The sequence below is a fragment of the Mastacembelus armatus genome, chromosome 3 (assembly GCF_900324485.2).
Source record: "Mastacembelus armatus chromosome 3, fMasArm1.2, whole genome shotgun sequence".
NCBI classification, from domain to species: Eukaryota; Metazoa; Chordata; class Actinopteri; order Synbranchiformes; family Mastacembelidae; genus Mastacembelus; species Mastacembelus armatus.
The window spans coordinates 21731714-21744834 of NC_046635.1; the positions used below are offsets into that span (position 1 = coordinate 21731714).

At 40.7% G+C, this 13121-nt stretch overlaps 1 protein-coding gene across 6 annotated transcripts in view; it reads left to right on the forward strand.

Moving 5' to 3' along the window:
- chd9 (chromodomain helicase DNA binding protein 9) overlaps positions 1 to 13121 on the forward strand; it is a 65454-nt gene that overhangs the window by 11852 nt on the left and 40481 nt on the right. For 5 of the 6 annotated variants that reach the window (XM_026293399.1, XM_026293400.1, XM_026293401.1 and 2 more), the window contains one exon: positions 10463 to 10872. In XM_026293399.1, coding sequence (XP_026149184.1) covers positions 10463 to 10872 — 410 coding nt within the window. Of the gene's footprint in view, positions 1 to 8134; positions 8311 to 10462; positions 10873 to 13121 lie in introns of those variants that run through there. The other variant, XM_026293404.2, reaches the window with a different exon arrangement.

Here is a 13121-nt window from a genome sequence, read left to right on the forward strand (position 1 = left end):
GAATTTTAATAAAAAATGAGGTCATATTGTCCACAGAGATGGCTGTTGTCTCACTGGTTACTGATTTGTAAGTTAAGCAAACAGGTTTGTGTCAGTAGGAAGCCATTAGCTAGTTGTCATGGATGCCAGTGTTGTACGACTTTGCTTATTAACTGTTGTGCCTGTGTTTTAAAACGGTCCAGTTTATGAAGAATGCAGTTGACTTACCACATTTCATGGTTTACTTTTGAAGAAGAAAGTTCACTGTTGAAGCTGTTGAATGTTGCCGTTATGTTAACTACATAGAAAGCACAATATTACCAACACTGGGTTTTCACCGCAAATACTTAGCAAGATATTTTTCTTATTGTTTTAGAAATTCCTCTTCATATAAGGAGAAAGACGTAACAGGTAATCCTGTTTATTATCCAGCTTGTTGGTGGAAGAAAGCCTAGCTTGTGTGCCTGGCCGGTAATTCCAGCAGAGGTTCACTCCACAAGCACCTGCCCTACAGTGAGCAAGAAGTGGAAGTCAGAGTAGGATTTTATTTTTTTTTTCTCCCCCCAACTTCATCAAATCCTGAAGGCAGCAGGCTGACTATGCACCTGGTCTGACTTGCTTGTGTGCAGATGTACGTAATTTGCTCTGTGTGTGTTCCTCTTCACACAGGCATTGGCCCTACTCTCACTTTGCACTGCTTTAGTAATGAAGGAGTTGTAAAGGTCTGGCAGTAAGCCCCTTGCTCAAACCCCTCCACTTCATCTCTCCCTCCCTCCCTTTTCCCTTGCTCTCTTGTCTGGCTCTCTGTCTTTCACGTCCTAAGGGACCTCCTCTCAGTTCCACTCTTCAGTTTGCACCGATGTTCCCATTAATGAATGGCATCATCCGGCTTGCTTGTTTTGCACATTTCAGCTTCACTTCACTGCCTGGTGTCTGACCTGCTGTACCATCTCTGATTCACAGAGCAACACATCATCACTCATAATAACCACTGCTAAAAAAAACAACCTTAAAGAAGTAGTGTCACAATTTTGGCCATGGCACATTGTCTACGCAAAATACACAAAAATCTTGTGCAGCTCAATATGTGACACATACAATATGGTGGTGGTTAGCACTGCTCGCTCCCAACAAGAAGGCTCCAGGTTCGCATCCAGCTCAAACCTGGGGCATTTCTGTGTGGGTTTTGAACCCTTCTATTACTAAATGCCAGTAGCACTTAAAAATGATTTTGACTGTTGGGTAAAAAAAAAAAAAAAAATCATTGTGTTACCCTTTCAAACAAGACCAGATTCACCAGTTTATTTTAGGAATGCCTTGGATAGACATTTTTTCGTCTAATTATACAGCAATTGTAAGGGGTAAAGTGTAGAAAGTTTGATTGCCTCACTGCTTGTGTTTCTTGACTTGATCAACATTGTCAATGTAATATTAGGTTTTAACAAAGTACAGTGTTAGCAATCCATATAAAAACCAAGACTATTTCCAAAGAACTGACCCCAACCCTGACTACTTCTACCCAGGCAGGAGTGCTATTGTTTTATTTAACTTGAATGAGAGATACCTTTACAATGGTTAAATGAGTTTGAGCACAAAGGATCCTTAATGGCACAGCTGGTATGTAAAATCAGGAAGTCAAGTACTAATTGTGAAGGGTAACTGTCTGTGGATGGATGGCCTCTTGCTTTCACTTTTCACTCACGGCTCGTGCTTGCTGGTGCGTTAGTGCACACACTGTGCTAGCTCTTAAAATATCTTAAAATCTTGCTGAGCGACTGCCCTCTGAGCTGAGCTGACACTTAAAGATGCAAGAAAGGCAGATGCCCTAGTTACAATCACTGCCTGACACAGAGCCAGGCTTATGTTATATATTCTGCACAATCCTCAAACCTAAGTCACAACTGTGTTTTTTTTTTTTTTTTTTTGGTAAGGTACTGTAAGATGACAAAGAAAATGTGTCTTGTTGGTGGCTGCATAGTCAATTTTTCAGTGTTTCAGCAAACTGGATTTAAAAAAGTCTTGAAGGTTTTGAAGATTATTATGCACATTTCTGATATTTTAGAGAAACTAAGGGCAGCAGGCATATCATTGAAATGCTCGATAATAATTAGCATTGGCACTGCTTCATATCTCTGTCTGTCTGTTAATTTAGCAGGGTTAATATTAATATCTTTGCTTGTCACATTATTATGACTACTTCTGATATGACAGCCACCTGACATGAAAATTATGATGGACCTTTTTTTTTTCCTCTTTACTTTGCTACCATGGTCTTTCCTCATAGTCACCCCCTAGTGTTCAACTCTGTTTTAGCCAGATGACCAGGTCCACCATGTTGTACCTGTTGGACTTCACAAAGATCTGTCTGAACTCATGAACCTTCTTATCAGCAATAGAAATAGGGTTTTGTGACGAACTTGAGTAAATAATGGAGTCAGTTTACTGACTGCATAATAGCAAGTTAATAGGTTCTCTCTATAAAATTGTTTGAGGGAAGATTCTTGGTAGAGCAGCACGGCTCTAATCATGAGACACACATCTGCAGCTGGACTAGTTTGTGTATCCAGTGCTCTATGGGCACCTTTGCAGAAGTTTTTCATCTTCAAGGGGAGAGCACCCAGGTTTGTTGTTGTATGAGTTTAAAGCCAGATGTTACTCAAAAAACACAAAATGTCAGGAAACTGCTCACGATAAATAAATATAATGGAAGATGCAACGACATTGCAGCTGAAGAGTGCCTTGTTTGTATTGTGTGTTCGTACATTTGTTCTTGTTTCTGTCTGTGCTGTTCTTCTGTCTGGTCATAGTGGAGGCCAGACTATGGTGATAATGTTAGACTTTCCAGCAGCTCCTCTAGAGGGCACAATGGTTAGGTATGGCTACCCCTGAATAAAGAATCATTAATGCATGGTGCTATATTTAATTGGTTGAGGATGCATTGCTGTGCTTATGTCTTCTTTAATTTGCCTCACATTTCAGTGTGCCTGCAAAGTGACTTATTTTTCTTTTTTTGCACCCAGACTTAACAGGAATATCTATATTTAACAAAACCACACATAGAGAACTTGTTGATAGTTGACAAAGCATCTCTGTTTATTTCTGTAAAAAACAGGCCAAACCTATTTTTAGTAAATTTCACAGAGAAACATTTTCAACAAAGTGTGAAGGCCAAAGCTAAGTGAAAGTTGAAGGTGATTGATTGGGACTTTTTTTTTTTTTTTTAATCAGGCATTGCTTTTTTTATGTCACTGATGTTTTGCGGTAGAGAGGGCAGCATCTCATGTTAACTAAAACCTGTCTGATCTCTTTCTGCCTGGATGTTCACAAATTTGAAATTAGAAAATCTAGATGCGCTGCTTTATTATTTCAGTTTTTTATTATGTTACTACTGTTGATACTTGAGAGGAAATGGCCATTGTATGAGATCTTACTGAAATGATTAATTAGCTAAAGGATATGGACAACCTTAATAACTGATTGGATCTGAGTTTAACTGATGACTTACTTGCCAACCTTCCCAGTCTTCCTGGGAAACTCCTGTTTTGTTTTTCTTCTTTCTGTGGTCAACAGAAATTCTTCTAATTTATGACAATTCCACACCTTTCCCTTCTTTCGTTATCACAACCCGTTCCTGGTACTGTGCTTTGTAAGAGTATTCTTTCCATTTGGACAACAAGTGCAAGTGAGCACTGTTCTTACCACCTTCTGCTTTTAGTAAGAAATTAAGAGCAAAAGAAAGAAATACTCAGAAGGCATGGAAAGAAGACTTCCTGTTTCGCATGGAAAACTTTGTAAATGGTTTGTAAAGCAGGAGACAGCTTAACCTTTTTCCACATTAGCTCATTAAACTGATATAGTTGAAACTGCACATATTTTTTGAAGATATGTTTATCTCCTGTTTTATAAATTGATGGTTGATTGTGTTTTACATCTTATTACGTCTTTTGCATCTTTATTTATTTATTTTAGGCCTAGTATGCAACAGCTTTATTGGTCTACTTGAGATTAAAATGGATTATATATGGCCCATTTAATTAAATGACGGAAACCCCTGAACAAGTAAAAACTGATGCATTTTTATTTTTAAGTCAGAGTTCTCACTAAAGGAGTCAGTTTATTTTCTATTCTCTTTATTCAATCACAGTTAAAAGTATTTTACATAAAAATGCTATTGTAATGTACTCACTTTGGTATTTACCTTTTTTAAAGGCACCAGAATGTAGAAAACAATTAATTTTAAGCTCAAAATTTTCAGTGGGAGGACCCACCAGACTCTTGCTTTAGCCTGAAGGTTACCAAGTATAACTGATAAACACTTGGATTTGCATGCCCACTTTTTGTTTAGCTGTTCGCTGATTAAACAAAATGAGCATACTGACACTGGTTCTTCTGATTAACTTCTTGTTCAATTTTTTTTTTTTTTTTTTACACTTTTTTGTAATATTGGGAAAGTGCTGTCAGGTTGCTACACAATTGAAAATTTGTTGCAGAAAATAAAACACGTCGCACTCATCAGGTGCCCATGATTTTGTGTGCACTTGATGTTTTGCTGAATGATATTATAACCTTGTAGCTTCTCTGCTAATATTCTATCACTAGGCCTGAACCTGTGTCCTGGATGATCTTGACATTGACTTTTTTTTTTTTTTTTTTTGTCATTCAGTGCACCATTCATAATGTGGTAATGATGTCATTAGATTCTAGTTAGCCGAGCGTTTCGCCTGTGTGAGAGTAGCAGCTTGCTGTAGACTCTGAAGCACTGGTGGGTGCTTGCCGTGTTGTCATTTTCAGTCATTGCATTCCTAGCGCTCAGCTCTCATTTCCCTAATGGTGAGTTAGTGGAGACTCACAGTGGTACAGGCAAGAAATGAGAGCAGTGGTGCACTAATACAGGCCCTTTGATGAGGAAGTAATGGAGTGTTCAGAGACAGACACCTGTGCCTCTGCAGCCACCCAACCTCTCTGCACACATGCACACAGACAGACACACACACTTTTTTTTCCCCCCACTAGCTTCCTTTCACCAGCTCTGCTACTCCCCTCCCCTCCCTGTTCTCCCCTCCCCTACTCTTCCTCTTCCCCTCCCTCATCTGTCCTTAAAGGAAGCCACTCCCCCTCCCACAAAGCTGCCAGGCTTGTTTGCATATTAACTGTTTAGTTACCAGAGAACTGTGGCTTCATACTATGTGACTGTTGAAGCCTAGGTATGTTGTTGACTGTTATCAAGTTATCACACAGGCCTGTCCAATGAAGAGAAAAACATTTTATTGCTAATAGCCAGCTGCTTTTTCTGGGTTTTGCATGTAATGTATCGGTGACAATTATTATTAAATTAATTATTAATTTCATAGCTTCTTTTTACACCATGATGTAATGGCTATTGTTTTTGTAATTGCTAAAGTTTAAATATTTATACACGTCTACAGCACATTTTGACGGTTCGTGACAGTTTAGTAGAGACTAGTTTTTGTTCATTTGAAAAGGGCCAAGTAGAGTTTTAGCACTCATTGCACTCTTGTTGTCCATGCATATGTGTGGGTGTAGTTGAAGCTCACCTTTAGGCCACTGTACCTTGTTGGGCATTATCTGACAATGGATTTGTTTAGCTTGGAGAGAACGCTGTTGCTCAGCTCCCGTTTTACATGTGGTCTGCTTTAAAGTCCAAACTCCAAGGCCTAGTCTGGCTGGTGGACCTTATGGCAGCTGGTGTATACTCTTGGAAACAACAGACAATGTTATGCACACATGGCAGTTTCTTCTCTTTTTTGTATGAGATATAAAGCTTCAAAAAATGTAAAACTGCACAAATCAAAGCACTCTAGTGCAAAAACTTCCAGTGTCATTGTCATACTTGCGTGTACACTCACATGCACTGACATACACATTTAAATAAGGATGTTCACACGTTTGCAGTTGGTCTGTAGAATAAAAGTTTATTACTTATCTGTTCAATGTGCAAAGTAAATCACTGAATTTTGTTATAACCCACACACATTCACCCATGGTTCATAAAGTAAAGTCACAAAAGTGTCATTTGCTTTGGGCCACAATATAAGTTGCACAGAAATAAGCAAAACAAAGTAACATTGAATGGTACATGTTCCCCCAAACCTCAAAGTCAGTTTTACAGAAGTGCATAAAGAACATTTCACACTTACAAAATAACAAGGATCCTTGGAGATATTAAGATTGACACTTTACTTTTAATGATTTTGTGGTAGATCCTGGGTGATGTCCAGTCCTGTGTTGTTTTATCAGCCAATATCATCAGTATGTAGTCAGCTTTACCTGAAAAGATATCTGTATTGACAACTTGTATTTCAAAAGGTGGAAATGTAGACATCACATCACAGATGTAGACATCACATTTCCCTAATTAAATCAATATACTACAATCATATATATAAATGGTAATTTGGTATTTTATGTTTTCTATCAGCATTTGATCTGTGAAGGTCTGCCCATCTGTGCCGCTCTTCTCAGACGAGGTGTCAAAAGCATATCATTTATATTGTCTCAGGTATGTGGTTAGTAGTCCTGATAGAATTGGGCAGCTCACAAATGCTAAGGTCTGCAGCTGCATAAATGGTCACTAGGGTGTTGGCTGGGAAAGGATCACGTTCAAATTGTTTTTCACAGTAAATAACGATTTAAAAGCTGATGGAGTGTCTGTCGGTAACTCCAGCCTGACCCAGTAGTGCTTGTGCACTGTACCTGGCTCCAGGCCAGTCATGTGTCTGCATAACTTCCAACACCATGTGCCAGCCATTGCACATGGTCCCTGTATCACGCTGACTGACAGGAGTCCTCTGATAGACCAGTTCGCTCCTCCAAGATATTTCGTGGCACACAGGAAGTCCTGCAAGTCTTGGACACATCCTAGTTTCTGCTGGATTTTTTTTTTCCTTCCCCTGAGTCATAGCAGGGTGACGAAACCTTAACCTCACAAGTGCATGAATTCACCACCGGAGATGGCAGTGCACGTTGCTTGTGTCTGGTATGGTTAGGAAGTACAAAATATGCTGTGTTCATTTCCTAATACCTATTTTTCTCAATAACATTCTGGTCGTTTGTGTCAGGAATGTGTTTCGGTTTTTGGGATTGTGTTTGTTCGTCAAGCTCAAGTGGATGCTGCTCCGTAAATAGATCAGCGCATTGCTAGCAATAACCTACATGTCGACAAAAAAAGCTACAATGTTGACAATCTTTGGTGTGGGAGAAATCTAGTACTTTAGGGGTTAAGTTGTGAAAGTTAATGTAATAACTGCTAGCACCATCTGCTGGCCTACTTCCTTACAAAGAGAGAGAGAGAGAGAGAGCGAGTGAGCGAGCGAGAGAGAGAGAGAGAGAAAAACGAGTCTGGGTTTTAACGACATCTCTAATATTCATGCTGATGCATTTTGCTGCTTTGTGCTTTCATTTTCCGTCGCTCTGCCTGCCAGAGTCTCAAGCTCGCCATACTCACCCCAGCCAGGGAAAGTGGAGGGCAGCGAGGGAGAACGAGGAAAAAGACAAGTTGGAAAAAGGAGGAAAAAAACAACCGGTCAAACAAGCGAGCAAGCTAACGCAAAAGCCTTTTTTGTGTGTAATAAAAGGATTAACCTACCTTCTTATTCTGGCTGGTGAAGAAGACGAGGAGAAGCGCAAAAAGGAAAAAACAACAAAGCAGAAAGAGCGAGAAAGAACGTGAAATAAGAGGGAGAAGGCTTAGAAAGTCATAGAGAGCACACACTAAAGGCAGGCGGAAAGAAGAATCAATGAGAGGGGAGGAGAGAGGCGGCAGGGGAAGGCAACTCTGACACACAGAGAGAGAGAGAGAGAGGGAGAGAGAGAGTGAGGGAGACTTGTGTGAAGCCGGACAACAGTGAAGCAGCACGCAGCAACAGAATGAGAGCTTCCTGGACTGCCACGCACCTCCTCTACCGCCCACAGCGCTGCTCCCTCATCACCCTGTGAAGAGACGAACGAGGGTGAGAGAGAGAGAGAGCTCCCATGCACTCCTCTTGAGCCCTGCCTGCTGGGGGAGGAGGAGACGAACGGCTCCAGCACACTCACGCTGCCTGAGGAGAAGAGCTGACCGGGGAGGAGGAGGGGAGGCAAACAAGGAGAGAGGGAGGGGAGGGGGGGACACACAGCTCAAGGAAGAGTGAGAGAAAACGACTGTTGAAGAGGAAAGAGTGAGTGTGTTTGTAAGAGAAAACGTGAGCGAGCAACAGAGAGAGAAAAAACCCGGCGAAAGGGCAAGGCTTTTGTTAGCCAGTTGGAGAGGGGGAGGAAAGAGGAAGGAAAAAAAAAAACACCATGTCTACAGTGAAGAGGCCAAGAGGAAGGGTAAGTGAGCTGCTCTGAGAGCTGGGAGGAGGGACGAGGGGGGAGGAGGAGGGGCCGGCAGGAACTGAACAACCTCCTCTGCTACTGGCTCATGCTGCACTGCCGCCATCTTGAACTCATTGCTGCTCCCCCCCCCCCCCCCCTTTACAATTCCATACTCATTTGCTTTACTTTGCTACACCTTGTCAATTCACACTAGATATAGCACATTTTCATTCCCTACCCCCTCTGTCTATTCATTGATGTCCTCCTTTTGAACTGCTCACCAACCTGTGCTGCACTGTAGTTCATGTACACCATAAGGTGTTTGTGTGCGCGCGCGCGTGTGTGTGTGTGTGTGTGTGTCTGTCGTCCATGAGTTGAAACTGTCAGTCACCAGCCAGCTCAGTACATGTGGAAATGGGGATGAGAGTGAGGGAAATCTGCCTGGCTCGAATGGAGCTTACTCTACCTTTTTCACAGGCTGTAATGGTCCCCACCGTTTTCATGGGACTACGTGCTGCTTGAGAGATTGAAATCACCGCAGTGCTGGCAGGCTGTAATTTCAGTTATTTATAGATGCATTACACAGCTGCAATGCTCTCAGTTTTGGTGCATTTTGTCTTTCCTCTTGTTCTCCCTCTTTCTGATAGAAGCCTGTTTTCATGTTTTTTTTTTTCTTCTTCTTCGTACGTCTTTCTTGTGCCCTCATGTTCTTCCGCTCTTAAGCATTACTTTCAACCCCTCCCCCTCTTTTCTTTCTTTTTTTTTTTTTTACCATTAACTTGAGTGAGAACATTCCAGCATGATCCAGTAAATTTCTTCCTAATAGCCTCAGCAGCACTGCGCACGTGAAAATCATAATGCAGCCGTTGTGTTTATGTGTGTGTGTTTTCTTTCCTTCCCTCTGCATGAATCTCTAGTTATTCAACTCCCTCTCCCTACTTTATTAGTAAGGTTTAAGCTAATTCTCTTTATTTAGCTAGCAGTATGGGGGGAAAAAAGGCAACCGACCGCACCTGGGCCATGCAGGCATACACAGCACATTTTTAGATTAGGTCATCCATTTATGGGTTTCCTCTCCACTGGGCTCAAGGCCCGCCACAGGGTGCTTTTGTTGGCATAACCGCAGTCACGCCATCTATTATTCACATATTATCATGTATCAGGAAGGCTGGATTATTTATGTCCGTGAGGTTCACTGTAACCTGCTACACTGAGCTAGTGTTTACCCTTCTTTGAATGGCTTACTGCACTTTTTCACAAATTTCATTTGTATTTGGCTCAGAAAGTTTTCATGTCACATGGTTTCAGAGTTTCAAAGCCCTCTTAACCTGCTCTAAATTAATTCCTGGGGGAAATATTGGCCAGTCCCATACTGATTGGTTCCTGGTAGAGTTAGAAGGTAGAGCTGAAGTTGAAGAGTGCATCATGTAGAGGGAGACAGGTCCAATCTTCATCTCTCAGCATCTGAGAAGGGAAATGCACTGAACTCTGGTGTCTGGGTGGTTCATACAGATGATTGTGTTTTTATGAATGAATGAGTTATAATTGCATTGGTCACATCACAAGAATACAATATGTAGTAATTGGATAAAGGTGTTGCAGCAGTTTACACTATTATAAAAAGTCATGTGTGATTATCACACTCACCCTCAGCCTGTTGTTTAGTAAAGTGGGATCCACTGTTGGAAAAAAACTTAGATTTAACGCCAAACCTGGATAGAAATGAATCTATATGGTATTTTCATATGCGTATATGGTATTTTCATGTGCATAAATGGTATATGGTATTTTCATGTGCATAAAGACTACATAAGTGGTCAAAAGCCTTTACCTGTCTATGTAGAACAAGTGGCCATGAAATAAATATGAGTTTAGTCCTGTCCTGTCTTGTTTTGTTTGTCCTTCTTGGGTCCTAGAATCTGCTAAAGCTTAGTTTTGTATAGCAGCTTCAGTCATCCAGCTCTTTCTTAAGGGCCAGATGTCAAGTTTATGGATCTGTCACTAACTCCTTTTGTAGCACGTATACCATAGCATCTGAGTTTGGGTTTGGTTGAGTCGTCACAATAGATGACATCATGTTGGTAATATGTATTTGCCTAAAAGGAGACCATAATTCTAAATATTAATTATCATTGCATTTATGCTTTATTTTTCTCTTTTTCCTTAGCCCCGAAAGAACGCTAATGGTCCTGGTAGCCAGGTACGGGTCCTCAGTCCCCCAATGAAGAGCAGCTCATCGTCCTCCTCCTCTTCCTCTTCATCTTCATCTTCATCCAGCTCCTCATCAGAGAAAAGGACGCCACGGAGGACGCATCATCAGATGGAGCCAACGTTGCAGGACAAGCAGGAGAAGGCCAATAGGATAATATCAGAGGCTATTGCTAAGGCCCAGCAGCGTGGGGAGAAAAACATTCCCCGAGTTATGAGCCCTGAGAGCTTCCCCAGCTCTTCCTCACAGTATAAGACCCACCGTGACCGTGATCACAAAGGAAATGGCAAATCCCGGCCCAAAGAGAAGACCTGTAGGAAAGCCTGCATTGTACCCTCCTCCAAGCCCAAACAGAAGGCCAAGATTGGGTATGTAGTCAGAACTGTTAATACTGTTCTGTAAACCACTGCTGTGTACTGTCATTTGTTAAAAATAATCCAATAAGTTGAGCTTTGATCTCCTCTAACTCAACCTGAACCACTGCAGCAGCTCATGAGCCCAAATGAACAGCAATGACATATGCCACTGTAAGAATAAACAGCCTGCCAGTGTGTCAGTACTGTTTAGGCGATGTCACCCAGAGGCAGCTGGAATAATCATTTATTATTATAATCAATCATTGTATTGATTTTAATTCTGGATAATTATTATAATTTATTTATTCTGTATTATGACAAAGATAATGACAAATGCATTTTATATTATCCTGGAGAGCAGAGCTCTATCTCAGTCTTACAGTGACAAAGTATTTGTGAAGTCATAATCAGCAAATTACTGAGGGATTCAGTTGACCGAGTAGTTGTTTCAATGTAGTGTACATCAATAATAATTTCAACACTATTCAACACCTGTACTGAAAAAAGGTTTAACGTTTTCTTCACTGCAGACCTTGAAGCCAGTTCACTTCCTCTGCATTCATTAATATGCATGACCTAGGGCAAACTGATAAATGTCACAAAATACTGGCAGAACCAGATACGCAGATGTGCAGTATTAACACAATGGTTCATTTCACTTGCTCTGATTTGGGTTGGGGGAAAAAAAAAAAGAACAAATAAAATGAAACCTGATCCTATCGAGCCTGAGGTATCTAAAGGGATAGTTGAGTTTTTAATTACAAGTGGTATGGTTGGTCTTTCTCATATATATATATATATATATATATATATATATATATTTATTTATTTCCCCAAGAGGCCACATTTGCTGCTGTTTGTTTATGTCTGACAAGATGCTGTGTGTCTGTCTCCATGTGACCTATTGATAGCACTATTAAAAAAATCTATTCCCTTAGGGAAAGTCAGTCTCATTAAGAGTCCAAATAGAAGTCCATTGGGCTTTAGCTGAGATTCAAAGCTTGATTAATTGGTAATTTAGATATGTGTTAGATTGTTTGTTTGGAGCATTCTCGTGTTAAAGTGTGCATACATTGTTGTATGCTTGGATTGATTACTCACACCTGATGCCTGGACTAGTATCGTCTTGATATTTGCTACAAAATGTATAATTGCCTTTAGTAATATACGTTGAGATTTTTTTTATTTTTTTATTTGTGATTTATGGAGTAGTAGTGCAGTATTTTACTGATTTACACTGCTTGTGTACTGGTTGACTTTGCTGATACATTTTTACTACCATACAGTTTATGCCTGTTATTGCTAAGAAGGAAGCTCAAAGTTCAACAGAATTTACTGCACGCTATAACAATTAACCAGGCTCAGTGATCAGCACAGACATGGGGGGGAAACAAAGGCTGCTTTCACGTGTGAGACAGTACTGCCTAGTATTTTCAGGCAAGTAGCTCTGATGTATAAATACCATAATCTGCCTCCCATCCCCCTGTTTAACTGCTATACGCAGTGTGTAGCTATAAGCCACACCCAACACAAGCTATTGAAATATCAGCTGGTGCAGATGTGAGGGCTGAGGCAGAGAGAAGAAAAAAGGGGAATATTTAAACATGGCAATGTCAGATTGCACAGGCAAAATATGGTGTTATTAATTTAAACCGTCATTGAGTAGGCCTGTATTTTTAAAGCCGAGTGCTAGAGTGACAGTGGTCAACAATAATATCTGCAGGCAGCTGCGCTGATTAGTAATTAGATGAGCTATACGGAGGGAGTAAAGCTGTAGCAGATAATGGATTTTGCTTGGTGTGTGTGTGCGTGATAATGAGAAAGTTGTGGCAGTGCTGATGTTTGGGAGAATAGGGAGATTATGGAGGCATCAGTCATGGTGATAGAGTCCCACCAGCTTTTCAGCTTCAGTTGGGTGTGCTTGTCTGGAGACGCTCTTGGCTGTTTTGGTTACCTGGTGGCATCATTTAACCTGCGTAGTTTTTCTCACTACATTAAAGTTGTGTTTCACAATGTTATTTAACTCACAACCTGCATGAAAAGACAGATCTCTTTACCTCCTAACTATTTTGCATGCTTGGAGACAGAGTTGATAAAACCATGCTATCTAAGATGTTAGTCTTGAAGGGCATTTGACAACTGTTCTGCAGGTTGTCATTCAAATGTGTCACTAATGACAGTCCTTGTTGTAAGGGGGCAATTAGCTATGTAGCCCATTTTTATTTGTGAAAACATACTTGGCCTATATGTAGAAAAAGCAT